The 24,295-nt window shown below is 42.7% G+C and overlaps 2 protein-coding genes and 1 pseudogene across 2 annotated transcripts in view; 1 reads left to right on the forward strand and 2 right to left on the reverse strand.

Moving 5' to 3' along the window:
- The window catches only part of LOC135214842 (cingulin-like), a 478,670-nt gene that overhangs the window by 195,225 nt on the left and 259,150 nt on the right, over nt 1–24,295 (reverse strand). The gene's annotated exons all lie outside the window — the stretch shown is intronic.
- LOC135214843 (palmitoyltransferase ZDHHC17-like) overlaps nt 1–24,295 on the forward strand; it is a 208,078-nt pseudogene that overhangs the window by 58,686 nt on the left and 125,097 nt on the right.
- The window catches only part of LOC135214522 (palmitoyltransferase ZDHHC17-like), a gene marked incomplete at its 5' end in the record, with an annotated part of 64,929 nt that continues 44,453 nt past the window's right edge, over nt 3,820–24,295 (reverse strand). The window contains 4 exon segments of the mRNA XM_064248895.1: nt 3,820–3,891; nt 5,003–5,109; nt 5,341–5,475; nt 15,508–15,664. Of these exon segments, the coding sequence (XP_064104965.1) occupies nt 3,820–3,891; nt 5,003–5,109; nt 5,341–5,475; nt 15,508–15,664 (471 nt within the window).

Consider the following 24,295-nt stretch of genomic DNA (forward strand, 5'->3'; position numbering starts at 1 on the left):
GTGTTTACCTGCATAAAAATATGCACTAGCATATAAAGTGCATCCTAATTTTCAGAGCATATTTTTAAAAAATTATAAAAATGTCTATCTTTTCCTTAATCTTCAAAGTCCTTCCCTATACTATATACCTTCAAGTATTCATATATTACTGTGAAGGAAAAGAAACTGTGAGGTCTGTATTTTTATTCATATTAGGGGGTGCCATTTGCAAAAATATACCTTTTTCTGGATTATGATTATGGTGTTTACCTAAAACACTGACTAGTATATGCCTAGCCTACCATTTCTTGTCTTTCTTTCTCTGTGTGTATTACTATTTATATATGGCATTGTCATTTTTGGCCTATTATATATAGCATTATTGTTACTCCAATTAGTATTGCTACAAAAAATTTGTTCAGTCAAAATATATCATTGGTACTTGGACTTGAAGAACACACTAATTTCAAGCATATGACAGATACACCCTAATGTTAATGTTATTTTTGTTTTATGATATATAAAAAAATCCTCTTGCAGCAAAATAGTTACCTAAACATTCACAATCATACTAGCAAACTTAAAAAAAAAAGTGTTTGGTTCATTCTTGTTTCTCTCACTCACACAACTTGGTTACCCATATAATATTCAGTCTATTAATTAAAGATATTTGATGCATGTTGGCATTAACCCCTAAATGCCTATTGGACGTATTTTATGTCGACGAAAATTGGCCGTCAGGTGCTTAATTGACATAAAATACGTCAACGCTAAAATTTTTTTTTAAATATTCAGGGGAAAATAGTTATAGGTCTACTTGGCAAAAAAATTTTGAATCACGCGCCTTGAGGGATGCTGGGAGTTCATGGATCAAGCTGTTGTTTTGTTTACAAGCGTTACCCAGGCACACATGCGCGAATTTCTTTCTTCTCGCACTAAAAAGCATCAGTGACACATCTCAGAAATTATTTCATCAGATTGTCGTAATGTTTGCATCATTTTATATTAGCCGTTACATAGAGTTTTATTTATGAAAATGTGCGCAATTTCACGTAGAATACAACAAAAAACAACCCATGGTTGTAGCTTTTATCACTTTTGAAATATTTTCGTATAAATCACGATAAGTGCCAAAATTTCAACCTTCGGTCAACTTCGACTGAAATGGTTGAAAAACGCAATTGTAAGCTAAAACTCTTACATTCTAGTAATATTCAATCATTTACCTTCATTTTGCAACAAATTGGCAGTCTCTAGCACAATATTTTGATTTATGGTGAATTTTTGAAAAAACTTTTTCCTTATGTCCGCGCAGTAACTCTTCCGAAAAAATCAGAAATGTTTTCGTCCGATTGTCGTAAGGTTTGCACCGTTTTATGTTAGCCGTTAAATAAAGTTTTATATATGAAAATGTGTGTAATTTCATTTAGAATACAACAATAAACAACCCATGGTTGTAGCTTTTATCAGTTTTGAAATATTTTCATATACGTAAATCACGATAAGTGCCAAAATTTCAACCTTCGGTCAACTTTGACTTGACCAAAATGGTCGAAAAACGCAATTGTAAGCAAAAACTCTTACATTCTAGTAATATTCAATCATTTACCTTCATTTTGCAACAAATTGGAAGTCTCTAGCATAATATTTCGATTTATGGTAAATTTTTGAAAAAACCTTTTCCTTACGTCCGCACGGTAACTGCTGAAAAAATCTGAAATTCTTTCGCCAGATTGTTGTAACGTTTGCACCATTTTGTATTAGCCGTTACATAAAGTTTTATATTTGAAAATGTGTGCAATTTCATGTAGAATACAACAAAAAACAACCCATGGTTGTAGCTTTTATAAGTTTTGAAAATATTTTCATATAAATAACGATAAGGTGCCAAAATTTCAACCTTCGGTCAACTTTGACTTGACCGAAAAGGTAGAAAAACGCAATTGTAAGCTAAAACTCTTACATTCTAGTAATATTCAATCATTTACCTTCATTTTGCAATAAATTGGAAGTCTCTAGCACAATATCTCGATTTATGGTGAATTTAAAAAAAAAGCTTTTTCCTTATGTCCGCGCGGTAACTCTGCCGAAAAAATCTGAAATTCTTTTGTCAGATTGTCGTAATGTTTGCACCGTTTTAGATTAGCTGTTACATAAAGTTTTATATATGAAAATGTGTGCAATTTCATGTAGAATACAAAAAAAAACAATCCATGGTAGTACCTTTTATCAGTTTTGAAATATTTTCATATAAATAACGATAAGTACCAAAATTTCAACCTTCGGTCAACTTTGACTCGACCGAAATGGTCGAAAACGCAATTGTAAGCTAAAACTCTGACATTCTAGTAATATTCAATCATTTACCTTCATTTTGCAACAAATTGGAAGTCTCTAGCACAATATTTTGATTTATAGTGAATTTAAAAAAAAAAACTTTTTCCTTACGTCTGCGTGGTAACTCTGCCGAAAAAATAAAAAATTATTTCGTCAGATTGTCATAATGTCTGCACCGTTTCATATTAACCGTTACATAAAGTTTTATATATGAAAGTGTGTGCAATTTCATGTAGAATACAACAAAAAATATTTCATGGTTGTAGCTTTTATCACTTTTGAAATATTTTCATATGAATCATGATTAATAGAAAAAATTCGACCTTCAGTCAACTTTAACTCGACCGAAATGGTCAAAAACTGCAATTGTAAGCTACAACACTTACAGTATAGTAATATTCAATTAATAACCTTCATTTTCAACAAACGGGAAGTCTCTAGCACAATATTTCGATTTATGGTGAATTTTTTAAAACAAACTTTTATTTTTTTTTTTACGTCCGCGCGTTACGAATTCATGCATCATATTGTGATAATATTTTGCCTGTGTTGCTTTGATCATTTTACAATTTGTTATAAAACAAAATCATTGCAATTTAGCGTACAATACAAAAAAAAAAATATACTCATTAGCTTTAACTATTTTGCTCACAGTGCGATTTGTATACAGTTACATATATGACATTTTTTATTGCGCTGTCATATATTCCAATCTTTATATAAAATAATGATATATTTTTCATTTCTGATGGTTGCATACTAAACTTCAGGCAATGACAAAAAAAGGAGCAAAAAATGAACTCTTAATCTTGAAAACTAAGCGTGCTGTGATTTTTTGAAAAAAAACTTTTTTCCGCTTCGGCGCTCATTCCCAAACCCCGCCGGCATACGGGAGACACTTTCGGAAATACCGGCTCGGTGTTTAAGGGTTAAGTGGAATGCTTGGCTAAAACTTAGGCTATCATTATGTCATGCTAAACATGTTAGGCTACTTGAATTAGCAATTTTACCAAACTGAACATCTCTTATCCTACTATCTCTGTCTCTTTGTACATTACTAATGTTTTAACTAATGTGTTTTAAGTTTTAAATATAACTACAACAAATTAGTTTTGTAACTGCCTACAAACAAGTCAAATACAGCAGTCTCTGGTTTACGGTAGGGGTTCTGTACCAGGGGGCGTGCCGTAACTCGAACAATGGCATAAACCAGAACATCATGATAATAATAATGGGAATAAATGACACTTACAGCACCGTAAAACTGGTACAGTGCCGTGAAATCAAGGTAACAGCACTGTGAGCCAAGCGCTGTGAAGTCAGAACTGTCTATATATGGAACAATGATAGGATAAGACAATCAAATGTAGATAATAACCATTCAAGATTGTTGGAGGCTGTGTTGAGAGCACATGACAGATCTCTTTTATGCCAACAAATATGGTTAGTTAAAAGTTCCTTCAATGACAGTTTAATATGTTAAAGAAAAGCAACATATATGATTCACTTTACCTGGAAGTGCTTATATCTATAACAGTTCATTCTCTCGTTCGTTGTCATGCCAAGAATTAGAACCTGGTAATATAGAAAACAAGAAAATATTATATATACATTGCAGCATATAGTACTTAACTCATATAGAAAATCTGTATATAGAATAGTAAATCAATTGCATCTAGTATGCCCTCCCATATCTTTATAAATTAAAAAATGTTATACAATCATTCTTAACCCTTAACAGCTGGGTTAAATATATATTAAGCACAACCCCAGATTGGTAAACTTTAAGGTTAGCCAATTAAAAAAAAATCACGGGTGATGGACTAATCTGTAACTTCAACAGAAAGAGGAGATATGCAAATGCACATGGTGTAAGAAAAAAATATTCTAAAATTGTTTCTGTACCTTCTACGGGAAGTTGAAAGTGACTACATTTAGTACAACCCTGTGTGGTGCCTCTTTTCTAAGACACTTGTCAAAATATGGTAATTTTACAAAGTACTAATGCCTCTTTTTTTATAATTTCTAGTATTTTATTTTGTAAAATTATAATTACTGTTCACACATTATCATAACAGATAAGAACTAAAATCACTAACAAATTCCCACTATATTTGTTGTAAAATATTAACAAGATTTACTGAGATGGGGAAATGCAGTAACATTTTGTGAAGTATATTAAATGATTTTTTAAATATTTCTATGCACTTTTCTTTGCAAAATTACAATTGCACTGACACACTATCATAAAAGATAAAAACTAAAACCAACAGCAATCCCTGGGTATATTTATGAGCAAATAAATAAAAAGATGTCGGGATACAGAGAGGCAATACATTCCCCATCAAGTCTCAAGGCATACTAATCCCCCTCTGTCCTGCGCTGAGTTACTACAGTTTTCATAAGTTATTTATGGACTATTGAAGTGAAATGAACATCTTTCCCGCTAAATTCACCCACTATTTTGGTCTATGAATAATTTTTCATACAAATAGATTTTTGTAACTATATACATAATGAAGCTCGTAAATTTTCAAATATATACTCTAGAGTACAATTAATACCCACTACTTGAAGTCTGATAGGAAGATGAATCTTCAGTACTGACCCATTTACTTTTAATGAAACTAACATACAGCTGTTTTTTTACCTATTTTGTATTAAAGCAAATACTTCTCATACTAACCTGGTAGAGTTGGCAACCGAGTAGTGTAGCTACCCATGCTGCATGAAGAGCTGCATTTGCTCCAACCCAAGCCAACCATGGCTCACATGTACCAACTGAACCTAAACCTAACAAGGAAAATATGAATTCTGTTTACTGCTATCCTTTGCCTTAGTTCATAACTGTTTCAAATGACTATACATCTCTGAATTACTCCAATCGTATACGTATACTATTTCCATTTGCAGCTATAATTCTGACGAGGTTAATTTGGTAACTCAAAGTCCTTAAAAACATATAACATTACCAAAAAGACTATAATTTTTGTAAAGCTTGTTTTAAATCAATAGAAAACTTACTTGACCAAATGCCTTGTTTCAAGAAATAAACACCACATTCCCCATTCCAGTAGTAAAAGCATCCTTGTAACACAAAGCAGCACATGCCACACAGCATCAATAGATATCCAATGAAGTACTTCAGATTGTTTGCTCCTGCAAATATTCATAAAAATTATTTTAACAATAATTGAGTGAAATTCTGCTATTTAGCAGCTGTTTATTCAAATGACAATCACATATGAATACACCTCACATATGTTCCATAGATCTAATGAGTGAGAGCTTGGACTCCATTTATCCAACATTTTTTGTATGTACGTATATGAAAGTTAACAGTTCTAATACTTACTTTTCTGGGCTCAACCTGTGCCGCTCCGTGAAATGCTCCTTATAGCATCATTTCTAAGGTATAAAACTGCTATATATACCAGAGAAAAAAGTTGCATGGAATGCCGGGCATATGCCTAGCTCGCTCACCCATATAGGGTGTCGGTATAGTAACTGGGGCGTGAAAAACCACTCTCAGAGGTCTCTTACCAATTAGTTATCTCCTCTCCCAACATCCCCCGTTACTACGAGGTGCCGTTCTACATCCCACTACTGCCCGCCACCCCTCTACCACCCATGCGTACCTAAACATTCCTTTCAATAGCATCGTACGAAGTACTACTGTTTTTCGTTTGTTGATTTTTTTGTGCTTGATTTTCATAATGTCGGACCTCCTAGAAGCTTCCACTACTAAGTTGAGTACTACTATTGATTGTGCTATGCACTGAAGTTGCGTTCTCTTTATCATAGGTATTTCCTACGAGAATATGATCTTGATCAAGGATCGTAGATCCGACCCAGTCGGCCATTTTGATGTCGCTACTTCACGAGCTTTTGTTTACTGTTGATTGACCATTAGTTCCTCATACTAATGGCAATCATTTTTTGTCCTAGACATATGGAAATAAATGCACTTTTTATATTTTGTATAATTTTTATACGATGTTTACGTGGGTTTTAGATATTTAGTGATTTGGCATACACTGGGCTACGGTCCGAGCATTACATGTTCGAGTCATATCCTACTTTAGGGAGTTTCCCTTGGTTTGACAACTTTTGAGCGTAATTTATCTTTGCATCTTAAATCGGCAACCACCCGATTTCGTAGAGATATTATTAAGAGTGATATAGCCTACCTGACCATATCGGTATCTCACCCGATGTTGGAGACCTAGGCTATTCTCGCTCGGGCTTAATTTTTTGTCTAGCTTAATATTATGTTGTATTCGTTGTGTGCCATTATTACCTAATTATCTATTATTCCCACTTTATTTTGGTCATTTATTTGTTTTGTAAGCTACATATCTCGTGGTTTCAATTGGATCTTTATCATCGGTAGGGTGTCCCACCTGACCGGTCATATGGTCCACTTGATCGCGACGAACCAGTTCGCTCTGCCGCTCCCGCCTAGTACCCCTTCGGGGAGATACCTTTTATCACACGATTCAGGTTACTTTTAGGCTTTAGTTATAGTCTATATCGGGAGCGACGGAATATGTAGCGATATGGTCATACCATGAGTTAGGACAGTGACGCTTTTCTAGCTGGTTTCGATTGGCTTCCGAACGCACCGGATAGAGCAACTTATGCGTACACTCAGTCTCCCTTTCGGGTTTCCGCCGCATTATTTTGATTCCGTTACAACCGGAATAGTTCTACACACTAATATTTTAGTGTATTGATCAGATTCAGGTATCTCACCCTGTTCTGATAACGTAGATTACACACAAATAGAATTTTGTCGGTCGATCCCGGAAGAGGCGTACAGACGTTAGCCTACAAAATTATATTCTATTGTTTACTATGCACGAAATTTCGGAGCAGGCGGACAGACTACCGTTAACCGATATCCGCCGCTCAATCACCTTTTTGGTACAGTATACGTCTACCATTGGTAGCGATACAATCATTGGAGAATATTTTTTCCTTAAGTGGATTTAGTTTCCCGGAGCAGGCGGATAAATACGAAGTTAGATCCGCCATAATTTTCAACAGAATAAAAAGATTCATAGACTAAATGACCGAGCTGTATATGTTAAGATTTAGTATACAGAAGTCTATTTTTACTATATATGTTATAATTTAAGATTACGATAATAATCGGGCTTCCGGTAGTTTATATAACAAATTGAATACTTATGTATCAATTTACCTTACAGGTGGTGCGTTGTTAGATGACAGCTTGCGCAGCTGTCCTTCAGCAAAGGTGCGGACATGAGGTTTGCAGGTCCCATGCACCCTGCGCCGTACAGGTCGATGACCTCATCGTCTGGCATCCGGATGCGTGTGAGATCTGTTATGGGCTTTTTGCCGATATAACCTCGGACTCGGTGAGTACGCACTTAGATATTTCATTACTAATTATGAGATATGATGTTTAAGAAGTGAACAAATTATTCTCTTTAGTTTTAAGAAAGTGATAATCCTAATTAGTACTTATTTTTCAGACCCCACAGGCTGTCAAGAACACATCTCTTTCGACCCTCAAGATCTGGGTTGGCGGATTTGGCCGTAACGTTAAGGCTAAGAAACCTATATCCTATCAGAGGAGTTATGCACCCTCCTCTACCCAAATGCCAAGATGTCAGCGGCAGTTCCCAAGGAAGTGGCTGCACCCATTATTGCCAAGATAAGGGAAGACACGCAGTCCTTGCCTGAAGATCTTGAGGGACTAGGGGAAGAAGTGTTAGAAGACGTGGCGGCCATCAGCCTTGACATAGAACCAATGGTTCTAGATGCCAGCGATCAAGGTAGGGAGGTAAGTGGGGCAAGTAGTGTGCGTCTAAGATTCCTGTTCTTAGCCCTGCACCATCTTTAACATCTTCTCATGCTTCTTTTCAAGGGTTTACTGCAAAGACCCTGGTTGGGGACAAACCAGGCTCAGTAATACCAAAAGTCAAACACTTGAGGAAGGCCTTATCTAAGCCCAAGTAAACCATCTAGGTTACCGAGACTTACCAAGTCATTAAATGCATCTAAGTCTTCGGAGATTCCGGTAGCAGCTACTCCCCTACATCACGGGTCGAGATCAAGGAGCTCCAAATCTAAGGCTTCAGAACCTTCCTTTGATCCGGTTGCCTTCTCTAATCTTTTAATGGAGAAGATGGGAAGTATGGTCCAATCTCAGATTGGAACCATCTCGGATCGGTTGCAGTCTATGGACACTTTTGCTCAGAGACTGCAAAACCAGAGAACATGTTAGAAAATCTCCTGAGAACCGGACTGCCACAACAACAACAGTTTGTGTTGCCAGACGCTTCCAAACTTCCGGCTTTGGTCGTAAAGAGCAATCCGTGGCGATTGGCTTTACATGCACCATTCGTGGTGGCATGTTAACCATAGAAGGATGTGGAAACTCGGCCGGTAGAGGACTTTGAATTCTACCCGCCGGGATTGCAGTTTCCCTTCCCAGGATATGCTCGACTGACAGAGGAAGCGCTAGTAAGACTAGATAAGATTCCTAAGGAGGACGATGATCTATCCTAAGGAACAGGCTCAGTCCGCATGGGTCCGGACATTGAACGAATGGGAGTGTGTGAACACAATGTTGTCCCCCCATAAGAGTTCTTACACAATGTTTTGTAGTAGAAGGTCAAACACCGACACCTTTTTGTACTACAAAAGTAGTTGATCTGGCTCTTCAGGCAGCTATGGAGGACAAGCCCATGCCACAACTAAGAGAGACGGAGTTTGACTTCTCTACTTTTTATTTTTCCAGGAGATCATGAATGCTGGGTTGACGCCCAGCAACTTTCACCACAGGGAAACTGAACATTGACTGTGCCTCTACACAGTTTCAGTGACAAACTTCCGAGACTCCAGAATCCTTGGTCAGAATCGAGTATGAGGCACGTACTCGGTTAAGTAGATCAATCAACTCCGCTACAATGGCAGAAATGGCTTCGCTGGTATACCAAGACGAGTCATTGTTCAAGATCCTTACCAAGTCTCTCCTCCTCACACTTCAAAGTGATGCCTATGACTTTGCTGTAGTAGCACGCCGTAATTGCAGAAAGCATGTGCTTTCAGAAGCTACAATAAGGCATGAGCCAAATAAACTGATTAAAGCCTCAATTTGGGGCCCAGAACTTATTCCCGGAAGACATTGTTAACAGTGTCTTAGGTGAGGCTGCTAGGGTCAATCAAAGTCTCAAAGTTCGTTGGGGGAAAGGGGCCTGATGCCAAAACGGAAATATGAACAATCAGGAAATCAGACAAGAGGCAGGAAGAGGTTTAGGAACTTCCAATCATACAGACTCCACAACCCCGCTGTCGTTCAGACGACGATTCCTGTACCTCAAGGGACTCAGCCGTCTACGTCTAAATCCCAACCCCAACAACAACAATACGTTTGGATGACTCAGCCTCCTCAACATCAAGCTCCTTCTCCGGCGGTTTTTTAACCCCTCCTTTGAGACACAAGGAGTGTTTCCATGGGTACAATAGGTAGCCAGAGGTAGTAGAGCCAGAGGTAACTTTCATAATAGAGGTGGAGGACTTCAACAAGAGGCAGAGGATACAGGAGTAGACGAGGAAACAGACCCTCTTCAAACCATTGAGACATCTCAGGTAGGGTGGGGGAAGACTATACAAATTTCGGAGCCGGTGGAGGTTCAGCAAGTGGGCTTTCAGCATAGTATCCAAGGGTCTTGGCGGTGGAGTTGGATAAAAGGGCCCCTCCACTAACCAGTTTTCATCAGCTCCATCGGCAGAACTAGACCTATACACCAAAGATCTTTTGCAAAAGAATGCAATAAAAGAAGAGTAAGATCTTTGAAATTTCAAGGACGACTTGTTCAGCGTGCCTAAAGAAAGACTCAGAACAAAGAAGGGTGATTCTAGATTTGTCACATCTGAATACTTACATTCGATGCGACAAGTTCCATATGTTGACTATCTCGCAGGTGCGGACTACTTTCCCCGTGGGGCCGTCACCACCTCTATAGATCTTACAGACGCTTACTATCATGTTCCGATAGCAAGGCATTTTCGTCCCTTTCTAGATTCAAACTAGGCAGAAGGGCATACTCATTCAAAGTGATGCCATTCGGACTCAGTATAGCGCCCAGGATATTTACGAAGCTGGCAGAGACAGTAGTCCAAGAGCTGAGAACTCAAGGAATACAGTTAGTGGGCCTATCTAGACGATTGGCTTATATGGGCCAGCAATGTAGAGATTGCGTAAAGGCGACAAACAAGTCATAAAATTTTTGGAACACTTAGGTTTCAAAATAAACCTCAAGAAGTCCCGTCTTACTCCAGCAGCATGTTTCCAATGGTTGGGACTGCAATGGAACCTAATCACACACAGACTATCTCTTCCCTCAACAAAAAGGAAAGAAATAAACAAAGAAAACAAAAAAATTTCTCAAGGACAAATTAACGTCCAGGAGAAGACAAGAAAGAATTCTAGGCTCACTTCAGTTTGCATCAGTAACAGACACACTACTAAAGGCAAAACTGAAAAAGATATAAATCGGGTATGGCGATCCAAGGCGAACAAGAGGAAACGAGACAAAATATCTCTAATCCCACAAATACTAAAGAAAAGATTGCTCCCTTGGACCAAGGCCAAGAATCTGGCAAAATCGATTCCCCTACGATTTCCACCACCAGCGTTGGTAATACACACAGACGCCTCTCTAAGCGGTTGGGGAGGTTACTCCCAAAACGAAAAAGTCCAAGGTTTTGTGGTCAGTAACATTGCGTCAACTCCACATCAACATATTGGAAGCCAATGGCAGTATTCTTAACTCTGAAGAAACTAGCCCCGGCAAAGAAGCAACACATCAGATTAATTCTGGACAACGAAGTAATCGTCCATTGCTTAAACAGAGGGGGATCCAAATCATGTCACATAAATCATGTGATGATAGCAATCTTTACGATTGCAACAAGAAACCAATGGCACCTGTCAGCTGTACACCTGGCAGGATGAGAAATGTGGTAGCAGACGCACTTTCAAGGACAACTCCGCTGGAGTCGGAATGGTCATTGGACAAAGATTCATTCAATTGGATTTGTCAACAGATTCCGAACCTTCAGGTGGACCTATTCACCACGGAATCCAACAACAAACTAAAATGTTATGTTGCTCCCAACCTGGACCCCTCTGGCCTATGCACGGACGCCATGTCCATAGATTGGAACACTTGGCAAAGAATTTATCTGTTCCCTCCGATAAACATGTTAATGAAAGTACTAGACAAACTCAGGACTTTCAAAGGTCAGATAGCTCTGGTAGCCCCCAATTGGCCCAAGAGCAATTGGTTTCCTCTGATGGTAGAACTAGGACTCCTCCCTCGGCGGATCCCAGATCCAAGTTGCACAGGTAGTACAAACTCGCATGTGTTAGCTTCCTCAAGAATTCGGAGTGCCTAACTTTATGGACTTTATGAAATTTGCAGCACAAAGAGATGCTAACATTGATCCTCTAAATACCTTGTTTCTAGAGTCAGATAAAAGAGACTCAACCCTTCGTCAATATGATTCAGCTGTAAGAAAACTGGCAAAGTTCTTAAAAGATTCTAAGGTTAGAAGCAATGACTCGGAACCTAGCAGTTACCTTTTTAGGACCCTGTTTGAACGGGATTAGCAGCTAATACAATTACAACAATTAAATCTGCCTTGAAGAAGATATTTCAGATTGGGTTTAATATTAATCTTACAGATTCATATTTTTTCATCAATTCCAAAAGCTTGCGCCAGACTAAAACCAGTAACCCGCTCCCACACAGTTTCCTGGTTTTTGTTTTTAAATGATGTTCTTAAACTGGCCTCTGAAACCAATAATGATTCATGTTCATACATAACACTGTTTAGAAAAACTTTATTTTTGGTAGTTTAGCATCTGGAGCCAGAATATCTGAGCTTTCAGCATTATCTAGAGAACCGAATCATATTGTTTTTCTCGCATCTGGGGAAGTACAAATCTTTCCAGACAAGAGATTTTTAGCAAAGAATGAGGATCCACAGAACCGATGGTCACCGTGGAGGATTGTCCCACTTCCACAGGATCCTCCTTATGTCCAGTTAACACTTGAAAGCTTATCTGAACAGAACTTCTAATAAGTCTTCAGGCCCTTTATTTATTAGAGAAAATTGAGGGAAACATTTCCTTAAAAGGGATTAGACAGCAGATTCTTTATTTTATCAAACAAGCTAATCCAGAATCAATTCCACATGCTCATGATATTCGAGCAGTAGCCACGTCAGTTAATTATTTTCACCATATGAATTTTTGTTTGAAGATTTAAAAAAGTATACAGGTTGGAAATCACCATTAGTATTTAAACGCCATTACTTAAAATCCTTGGAAGCCCTAAAATTTGCAACAGTGGCAGCAGGAAATGTAGTTCCTCCTGATGTATCAGAACCATGTTAAGAAGTTAATTCATTAGTATTCCTTACCTTTCTTTCTCCCCTACCTGCCTCATTTATTGTCCTGCCTTAGCCTTGTTACTCACCTGTAATTAAATTAGATTTGGTACTCACCTGTATTGTAATTAACCTGTTCTGTACTCAACATTTAGTTTATTGGATGTAATTGCATAGTAGTAAGATATTGTGATATCTTTTGATGGTTTTCAAGAAATTCTTGGACCCCTCCTTTTGAGTACCAGTATAGTATGTATATTTGTCTTGTATAAAGGTTACTAGTAGACACCTTTATTTTCTTTTGGAAATGTTTTTTCCTGAATAAGTTTTTTGATAACTGATTACTTTTATGTCAGTTTGTAATTAGATTATATATTGATACGGTATTAAAGTTCCTTCTTTATGTATCCTAGTTTTTATTCTATTCCTTTTCAGGTAACTAATTACAAGCTATCGGACCAATTCTCTGTTACTATTTCACGGAGCGGCACAGGTTGAGCCCAGAAAACAGGGATTTTGACAGAGGAAAAATCTATTTCTGGGCGAGAGACCTGTGCCGCCCAGTGAACCCACCCTTGTTTTTCCTCACCCTAGACTGGTCCAAGCTTGGGATGCTATGAGGAATGTTTAGGTACGCATGGGTGGTAGAGGGGTGGCGGGCAGTAGTGGATGTAGAACGGCACCTCGTAGTAACGGGGATGTTGGGAGAGGAGATAACTAATTGGTAAGAGACCTCTGAGAGTGGTTTTTCACGCCCCAGTTACTATACCGACACCCTATATGGGTGAGCGAGCTAGGCATATGCCCGGCATTCCATGCAACTTTTTTCTCTGGTATATATAGCAGTTTTATACCTTAGAAATGATGCTATAAGGAGCATTTCACTGGGCGGCACAGGTCTCTCGCCCAGAAATAGATTTTTCCTCTGTCAAAATCCCTTAAGGAGAACAAGAATCATTATATTTGAAGAAAAACACTAAACTTTACATAATAAATCAAGAGTATTTTTACCAAAATTTGAACAATATACATATCTAAAATGTGGTCAGTGTACTCTTTTTTTTTTGACTCATCTGTCCTAGAAAAATGAACATTCATTGATAATTGATCATAGCAACAGTGTGTGTGATGTACTTTACACAGGCAGAAGAGAAAAATGGTAGAGGAAGGACATGAGAGAGTATAACAAATGCTCAAAAGAGACACGAGAGAAAATAAAAAAAAATGTTCATGAGAGATGACAGGAAAACAAACAAATGCAAAGAGAGAGAGGGAGAAATACGTAACAGCAATCCCATTGTCTCGAATCATATCATTATAGGACTAGGCCTAAACTTTCTTTTCACTTGATTAATTGACGAAATTCAGTACTTTAATATACACATTTTAACATTAAATAATATACCCTACCCTGTCGTAAATTAATGCTCATTGAAAATTGCATCAGATAATCAATTAGGTTAAACTTCTCTTATCACAAATTATCCTCCATTATTGCTACCCAGTTCAGCGTAAAATTGGCACACCATAGAATAACACATCTCTAATTGCACCTCCAATAATAAATTCTCTACTTTCCTTTACAGTTTTTGGACAACAAAACTTTTCAATGGTGTTAAGTTTTTACTATATCTGGTAACAAAGAAAGGGGAATGCATTCTTGTAAGTAGGCCTATGTTGATTTAACCACACACCAGCCTTGCCCTAATCAACATCAACAAAATAATAGATCGATACTCAAAGTCTGAGCCGGTGATGGTTATAAAGTTTTTTGGGTTAGTAGCCAATAGTACGAACATTGCTGAATGTAAGATAAATTTCAAGAAAAGTTAGAAATAAGGTATTTCTCAAAGTGTCACTGGGAAAGCATTTTGAATGCTTAGCTTCATTAGGCTTATATAGGATAAGCACATTGATAATAGTACATATTTTTTTTTATTTTAGATCTTTTTGCAATAGTTTATACATCAATAAACTCATGGTTTCCATAATATACAGCTCCACTTTGTTAAAAATGTTATATGCATAGAAAACAACCACAAACTGAAACACTACTTGAGTACAAAAGCATAAAGACTAACACTTAACCATTACTTACAAAGCAGAGCAAGATGTGTGTGTGTGTGTGTGTGTGTGTGTGTGGGGGGGGGGGCAACTTAAATCACTTCTCAAAATTACATGTAAGGAAAACCAAAAAGATACCAGTATCTACAGTTAGCAAGGTGAAATCTACTGCTTAAAAAGAGCAACAACTACCATGATAGCTCAAAACAGATGGTTTCCGAAGACACCAAAATCATACATTCACCTACATAACCTGCACAGCTAAATGAATATCCTAACACACTCATCAGTGCTTTGGCCTCATGGTAATAGGCACTACCAACTTAATGAAATGGAACAGTTGGAATACACTAAGAACAACTGGAATTAGGTGTACTAGATATGAGAAAATGAATGAAACAAAACTCACAAATATAAATATAATGTAAAATAAAATAATAATAAAGGCAAAGTAAAAAGAAAAATGAGTCATCTGCTGCACTGCTGGAGCAGTCCAGAGGCTGACCTAATGGCGAGACAGACAAATAACAAATGATGCTGATTTGACTGTTGGGAATGATGGCTCTGCTGTGCATGTGCAGTACTTTATTATCATGAGTGGAACTTCCTTCACAAATTTTTGTCCAAAAATGTTTCATTGGCACACAAAATTAGCACTATAAGATATGGATTTGTGGAATGAAATATCAATATTACCTATGCAATTGCCAACCCATGGGCAATGGTGGTCAAATTTAGCAATACATCTGTTGCATACTGAGCAATGCTTTGAGCGTATAGGTCGTCGCACCAGACATGTGGAGCAAAACCACTGGGGATCAAAGCCATCTCTTTCTGCTAACTCAATTATAGTCTGCAACAAAAAACAAAAGTATATATTAAGGAAATGATTTTCTAAATTGCATAAAAAAATAGAAACTTTTTCATAAATCTAATAGTATTCTATTCCTCACTGAATTATACGATTAACTTAGATCTATAAAATAGAAAAGTAAAACTATATGCCCCAATAATTTGTAGAAAATTCAAAAAGCAAAACTATATGCACCAATAATTTGTAGAATCTATCGTAAAAATATCAAAATAAGTCACTAAGCACAACAATATTCAAAGATGCTCACACAAATATAATTTCAAGTGAAAAGTATACAAAATGACAAATTTTTATTCAATTTTTATTTGTCATAGCTAACAAACCTGAGGTCTTAACAATAGGATAATCTTCTAGCACCAGCTGGAAACCAGTTAATAAACAATCACAGATTGTAAAGCAAGGAATCTGTGACATCTGGCAACTTATGCATATACAAGGTGGATGCTGGTCAACCACCGGGCTTGGAATGTCGTGAAGCACCAGTCTTTCTTTAACCACCTTGGAGAGTTGACTTTCGTTTTGCTCTCCTCGCCCTAAGCCACCTTTTTTTTTAACCAAGCCTGTGGTTTGTTTCATATTTATCCAGGCCATCAATGTTTTTAGACGGCCCTTCATGATTTGTGTGTTGACTTTTTGGGAAAGATGCAAATATTTGCAGTAGATGTACCACATGCCTTTTCCTCTGCTTCATCATCGGCTGTGCTATGTGTAATACTGGTCCGTCTCCCAAAGAGATATTACCCTCCAGGGAGAGAGAGACCAGCTACATTTTTTTTTTCTTTGTATGGTGTTTTTACGTTGCATGGAACCAGTGGTTATTCAGCAACGGGACCAACGGCTTTACATGACTTCTGAACCACGTCGAGAGTGAACTTCTATCACCAGAAATACACATCTCTCACTCCTCAATGGAATGGCTGAGAATTGAACCCGCGCCAACCGAGGTGGGACGCTAACACCATAAAAACCACGCTGCTGAGGCACTTAACATTTGTTATATTGAAGATATTTTGAAAACATTTATATTATGATATTAATATTTTATGTATCTTTGATTTTATCTAGTTACACATTTTCTGGGAACGTGGTAATGTTTTAGTCTTTCAGAATTTGTGTGTATCGGGATGTTCGCAATGTTAGGGGTTCGTATTGCAGACAAAGTTTTTATGCTAGGATTTGGCTGTCTAGCATAGGAATATCCATAAAGATTCATATTCATATTAATGAGTACACCTGGTACTATAAAATAGAAAAAATCAAGTGTTGAGCAGTTTGTACTTGTATTACTAGAGATATCTAGTTCTATCAGTTGCCTGTAAATATTTCTCCATCTTAACCTCATCAGAAAAATAAAGCTGTTTACCATCTGACCATAGTAAAAACTTGATATGAATGATGAGTTTACTATAAAACAGTTTGCATTAGTACTTGGTAACTTGTACCTTTTACTTTCAATACTATGTGATTTCTGTGGTATTCACAATGACTAGTGTTATTTAGTGTATTCTTATGTATGAAGATGAAAAAGGTATTTCTTCTCTTTATTTGTGTTAGCCTGCCTAATGTTTGTTTTATCTAACATAAATTTTTGGAGCTTTTATTTAAATGCTGACTTTAGACCTTTTGATAAGTTTTGATATGTAACTTAAGAGACATCTAAGATGTCAACTTCAGATCTTTTGATAAGTAAAGTAAGTTTTCCTTGGTTCAAGACATCTGATTAATGTAGCCAACAATTGTAGTAACCATTGCAATCGCACCACCTTTTTTATTCTGTTTTCACAACACAACTCCACAACAGTCTTAGATCACGGGATTGCACACATCAAAATTGTTTACCATATTGCACACATCAGAATTGTTTACCATATGGGGAATCATTTCTTGTGAACACATAAGTGTAAAAGATTCCATACAGCTACTCAGGATACACATCTACACAAATTCGAAATGAAAAGCAATGTATGTAGAGATCATAAATCCAAATTATGCTAAGAATATTTATCAAGTCAGTGACCCTGTAGTTAGAATGTTTGACATCTAAAAAGTTCATCAGTAATATGTAATCCTTTAATCTGTATACACTTACACAATATGACAATTTGTCCAAAATTGCATTTTTCCTAACTATACAAACCTGAGGTCCTTTTACAATAGGAAGGTACTAGCGGCAGCTGGATAGGTCGTACGCTTTCGAACAAGGGGTTCGGTAGTTAACTGCTTGTCCGACAGGCGCGCGCGCGCGACTGGGAGGTAAACAAATCACTTTTGCTTTTGGCCCAAGCAAAAACTGCAGAGTGAGGGGTGGCATGAGGTGGGGCTATGTGTAAAAGGACCTCAGGTTTGTATAGTTAGGAAAAATGCAATTTTTGGACAAATTGTCATTTGTTCCGACCGGCATACAAACCTTCGGTCCTTTTACAATAGGAAGACTCACTTCTTAGGGTGGGAGGAATCTGAGTCTTTTGTGAACAGACTGGTGTTCGCCCAACCTTAGAAGTCTCCCTGGTCGTAAGAGCGAGGGAGGGATCCAAAGCCTCTGTCGATTGATCGGGGTGTGCACCGCAGGATCAATGGTCAGACCTCTGGACCGAGTACTAAGAGAGAGGCAAGCGTATTCTCTTCGTACCAGCAATGTAAGAACTTGTCCTGTACAGGAGCAAATATAAAGTCATGGGTTTGACTCTTGTAGGCATCCACTTCTATTCCCCCCCCCCCCCCCCCCCTTGTAGGAGGAAGTGGTGGATATTCTGCTCCTATCCCTAGTGAAAGGGATAGGATGGCGCTCTGTCATATAGCTCACCCGCATCTCGTCCTCATCCAGCGTAGTGACGACCGTGGCCCTCTGCCCACAGGTAGAGGAGGAGGAAAAGATGGGAAGAGGGAGCCAGTCACTCACTCACTCACACATCCGTCCATCACAGTCACACCAGGACTCGATGCTGTTTCAGCCTGCGAGGGTCTGGTTAGCTACACAACTTGTTGAGCAGCCACCACGGGTCCCAAGGAAAAGGTATCCAAGGACCTGTGGGCAATATCCCGAATAGGTAGAAGGAGGTGAAGGTAGTCTGGTTAGACCAGACACCTGCCTTCAGGACCTGCGCCACGGAAAAGTTCTTACGAAACGCCAACGAGGGCCAATACTTCTGACTTCGTGAGCTCTCGGACGGGACGTACGGATGTCGTCACTACCATCAGCCTCATACGCCCTCCTGATGACCTCACGCAGCCAGAATGAAAGAGTGTTCTTGGATACTTCTTTCTTGGTTACCCCGGTGCTAACGAAGAGGCGTCGACACTCAGGCCTGAGGTGTCGAGTTTTCTTCAGATAGCGCCGTAGCGCCCTCACAGGACAAAAGCAGCATCTCATCCGCATCATTATCGGTGAAGTCCATTAGGGAGGGAATCGTGAAAGACTCGAACCTGTCCTCAGGGACCGACGGTTTCTGAGTCTTTGCAACGAAGTTTGGGACGAAATCGAGCATCACAGATCCCCATCCCCTGGAGTGTCGTACATCATAGGAAAGACCATGAAGTTCCCCTACTCTCTCGCCGATGCCAGGGCCAGCAAGAAGAGGGTTCTTGAGGGTCAGATCCCCCCTGTCCTGACGACTCTCGGAGTGGCTCGAAGGGTGTTCGAGTTCAAAACTCCTAAGGACGAGAGTCACATCCACGCAGGGGGCCTGAGTTCCCTGGGTGGGCAAGACCTTTCGAAGCTCCTCATAAGCAAGGAGATCTCGAACGAGTTCGAGATGTCCAACCCCTCCCCTCAGTTCAGGATGAGAGCCAGGGCGGCTCTGTATCCTTTGACTGTGGGGACTGAGAGGAGCTTCTCTCGGCGAAGAAACACGAGGAAATCCGCTACCTGCTGAAGAGTGGCTCTGAGAGGAGATAGACCCCGTCTACGACACCAACCGCAGAAGACGGCCCACTTCCCCTGGTACACAGCTGCAGAGGACTGACGGGACGTTTCCAGCCATCTCTGTTGCTGCGCTACGAGAAAAGCCTCTCGTTCGCAAGAGATGGTGGATAACAGCCAGCCGTGAAGTCGTAGGGACTGGACTGCTTGGTGGTACCGCTCGACATGTGGCTGGGCGAGAAGGTTGTGCCAAGGGGGAATCTCCCTCGGTTCTCCTGCGAGAAGAGCCAGCAGGTCCGGATACCAAATGGCCTGTGGCCATTTGGGAGCCACCAGGATCATCCTGAGATTCGGGGTGACCAGTGCTTGACTGATCACCTTGCGAATCAGGCTGAACGGGGGAAAGGCATAGGCGAAGAGGTTGTCCCACGGGTGTTGAAGAGCGTCCTCTGCAGCTGCCCATGGGTCCGGCACGGCTGAGAAGAAAACCTGAAGCTTTCTGTTGTGCCGGGTGGCGAACAGATCCACGACTGGTCGCCCCCACAGGTCGAAGAGCCTTTCCGCCACGTCCTGGTGTAGAGACCACTCGGTCCCTATCACCTGATCCCGACAGCTGAGCATGTCTGCTACTACATTCCTCTTCCCTGGAATGTAGCGTGCCGACAGCTCTATTGAGTGTGCCTCGGCCCACTCAATGCACCTGCCGAGTCAACTGGTACAACGGGAGAGACACTAGGCCCCCCTGTTTGTTGACGTAGGCCACTATCGTGGTGTTGTCGCACATCAACACCACTGAGTGTCCCATCAAGCGGTCCTGGAACTCTTGGAGAGCGAGAAACGCTGCCTTGAGTTCCAGTACATTGATGTGAAGGTGCTTGTCGTTCTCGTCCCACACTCCTGAAGTCAGCAACTCCTCCAGGTGTGCGCCCCATCCCTCGGTCGATGCGTCTGAGAGCAGCTGCATGTCTGGGGGGGGAGTGCGCAGAGGCACTCCTCTTAAGAGGTTCCTGTCGTCCAGCCACCAGGCTAGGTCCTGCCTCACCTCCGGTGTCAGTGACACTGGAAAGCTTGGGGGATCTGTCGCCTGTGACCAACTCTCCTTTAGTCTCCACTGAAGAGACCGCAGGTGAAGACGCCCGTGAGGGACTAACTTCTCGAGTGACGACAGGTGTCCGATCACGACTTGCCATCGCTGAGCTACCTGTTCCTGCCGAGACAGGAACTGGTTGGCTGCCTCCCTGAATCTGCTGATCCGCGAGTCTGCGGGGAAGACTCCCCCTGCTACCGTGTCGATCAGCATACCCAGGTACTTCATCCTCTGCTTGGGCTCGAGATCGGACTTCTCGAAGTTCACAACGATCCCCAGATCGCGACAGAACTCGAGTAGTCGATCCCTGTCCTGTAGCAACTGCGAGCGGGAGCTCGCCAGGACTAACCAATCGTCGAGATACCTCATCAGACGTATCCCGTGCGAATGGGCCCAAGCAGACACCAGAGTACACCTGTGGGGTGGTTGAGAGACCGAAACAAAGTGCCCTGAATTGGTACACCGTCCCGTCGAGGATGAAGCGGAGGTACTTTCTGGAGGACTGATGAATGGGTATTTGGAAATCGCATCCTTCAAGTCCACTGAAAGCATGAAATCGTTCTCCCTGATGGAGTCGAGCACGGAACGTGCCGTCTCCATCGTGAACCGGGTCTGGCGAACAAAACGATTCAGGGAGAGAGATCTATCACCGGGCGCCAGCCTCCCGTAGACTTTTCCACCAGGAAGAGTCGACTGTAAAAGCCCGGTGACTGATCCGTGACGATTTCTACAGCTCTCTTGCTCAGCATGGTCTTGATCTCCTGTCTCAATGCTACGTCCTTCGATGACCCTGGAACGTACGACTGCTGTTGGACCGGGTTGGAGGTGAGGGGTGGCCGAGATTCGAAGGGTAATAGATATCCCTCCCGAAGGACATCTACAATCCAGGTCTCGGCGCCGTAGCGCTGCCAAGTTGCCCAATGGCTGGCCAGGCACCCCCCCACTTCCGGCAGCAGGTGAGGGGGAACGCCCGTCCTAGCGTTTCCCCCCTTTCTTCGACTTCTTCCCAGAGCCTCCTCGGGAGGGAAAAGGAGGGCTGGGAGGAGGGCTGGTTACGGCTCCCCTTTGCAGAAGTCGAAGAAGACAGAGTCTTTCCACGGGGCTTCGACGCGACTACCGTCTTAGCCACCGTGGAAGCGCTAGCCGAGCTCTTTGGCTTGGCCGCAGTTCGAGGCTGCCCAGAAAGCCTTCGAAACTGCCTGGTGAACCAGATGGTCACTGTCGTCAGTGCGCCGTCTGTCCACCGCAGCGTCCACCATCTCTCCTGGGAAGAGAGACGTGGAACTCCGTAAAGGTCCGCTGCGGAGTCCCAATGCCGCTTCATGCCCAGCCCAGCCCCCTGGAAACTCGAGTAAGGACAGCGTCCCTACGTCGGAGAACCAGGTTGGCCCACAGGTTTACCGTCTGGTGGGCAAGGAAGGAGATGGCTCTTCCCCCAGACTGCAAAGTCTCCTAAAGGCCGAGTCATCTTCGGGAGAAATTCCCCGGAGTTGGCTGCGACCTTAGATACTGTGAGGGACCACAGATCTATCCAGGAGACGGCCTGGAAAGCTGCCATTGGCAGTGGATTCCAGGGCCGAGTGCCTCTTGCTGCGAGAACCATAGGTTCTCGGACAGGAGCTGCTGCAGAGACACACCCGGCGTTAGCCTGGTACTACTCTGGGTTCACCTGTTTGGGCGGCATCGGGTCCTCAGATGGCACGTAAAAACGCCGCTGTCGCAGCAGAGGAGGTGGAAGCAGCTTGCTCGACCTGCCAGACTTGAGAGAACCGTCTTGCCCGGAGACAAGAGATTCTACCTGGTCCAGCACTGAGTCGGCAAGCTCAGAACGCGGCAAACCCACCGTCGGTCTGAGTTCCCTCTTCGGGCCCCAGAACGACTCGAGCCGGGACGTGGGCTCGGATGGTGGGAGCGGCGATCCTCCCCGAGGTCGTTGTGCTGACGAATCAGCGCAATTACCTCGGCAAAGTTCCTCTGAATCTCAGGAGTGACTGCATCCTGTGGAGTAGGAACCATCCAGTCCCTCGAACAGGAGCAGCTCCCGAGACCCTCCCCTCGAGGGGGTGGGGGGGGGGGGGAACAGCGACAGACCCTCTCGGTCTCCTCCAGCCACTTGTGCATACGACCTGGCCGGTCCGAGAACCGTGCCTGGTACGCACCGGGGCTCACTACCTCGCTCCTCCCGGTGTAACCCGAGGAGGTTGAAGGTATGGGAGAGGCAGACCTGACGCTCCCTCCTCGCTCGCTGGCAGAACCAGTGGGCTTGGAGGACTGCAGGCGATCGTCAACCCGCGGTGGCGATCGAGCTGCAGGCCTGGTCGAGCCGTCTCGCTGTGGAGAACGGCTGGACTGAGGACAGCGGCCCCAGTCTCGTGTGTCAGAAGAGCTGGTGCTGGTTGCCGTACCCGATCGCTCTCTGTGAGAGTGACGGTCAGGCGACCGGCGAGCTCCACTGTCACGGTGAGACCGGTGCGTATCCTCACGGCGCGTCACGTCGCTGGTACCAGCCGTGGCTGGTGCCGGCGAACGGGGGGACCTCTTCCCAGCCTCAGCCCGTGGCCGGTCGTGGACCGTCACGTCAGCCCGGGTAGCCAGCTGATCGCCGCGAGAGCGAGAGCTGGTCTGGTGAGAGTCGCGTGAGCGGCTGTCACCAGTCTTCCGCTCCGTGCCGTGAACCTGACGCTGAGCTGGCTCAGAGGTCTGGTTCCTAGCTGCACGGTTGCTGGTAGGCGACCGTACACTCGGTACCTCTCGCGAACGAGAGGCCGAGACGGATCCTGCTGCCGTGGTCGAACCACTAACAGCAGGCGAGGTAGTGCCGGTGTTAGCCGGCACCCCTCTGGTCCCCGTAGTCTTCTTCCTTGCGGAAGAAGAGACGGGTCCTGCCCCCGAAGGAGCAGGGTGACCAGCGGAAGAACCCCCCGTCTCACCGGAGCGAGACGGGCCCTTAGAAGCTCCCGAAGGAGACTTCTTAGGGGGGGAGGAGGCGACCTTCTTCTTCTTAGGCTGTGGAGCCTTAGAAGATGAAGGGGAAGAGGCGGCAGACGACAACGACGACGAAGAAGACGATGAAGACGACGACGACACCTTCCTCCTCTTCTTCTTCTTCTTCGTCAGCTTCCTCAGGACCGATGTCAGATCTGTCATCCAGGGCGGAGCCGGGGCTGCTGTTGCCGAAGCAACAGGGCCCGGACGCACCTATCTGAACAGATCGGCATCGGGAGCAGCGGCGCCACGAACAGGAACGTCAGCAGGTGCAGGCATCACAGGAACAGCAGTGGAGACGGCAGGAACAGATACAGGAACGGCAGCAGTGGTCGGCAACATCACGTCCGTAAACAGCGGCTGGGCAGGTACGGCAGGCTGTACAGGCAGACCAGGTGGACGGACCAGCGGCACAGACATCCTAGGTACTGGTGGGAGGTCCAGGGGCAAGCTCTTCGGGCACACGAAGTCCGGTCGAGGCAGCACGGCAAACCCAGGCGGCGGCATCACACTCCCCCGTTGGTACGCGGCGATTGGCCCTTGGACCCTGCACCAATGTAGTTGGTGTAACAGAGACCACGTGCGGGGTGTACACCAGGTGATGAGGTGAAGCATAGCCAGGCGTTGACAGGGTCGTGGTAGTGGTCGTCACCGTAGCATGCGTGACCGCCACACAGCC

This window comes from Macrobrachium nipponense, chromosome 46, assembly GCF_015104395.2.
Source record: "Macrobrachium nipponense isolate FS-2020 chromosome 46, ASM1510439v2, whole genome shotgun sequence".
Classification (NCBI taxonomy): Eukaryota; Metazoa; Arthropoda; class Malacostraca; order Decapoda; family Palaemonidae; genus Macrobrachium; species Macrobrachium nipponense.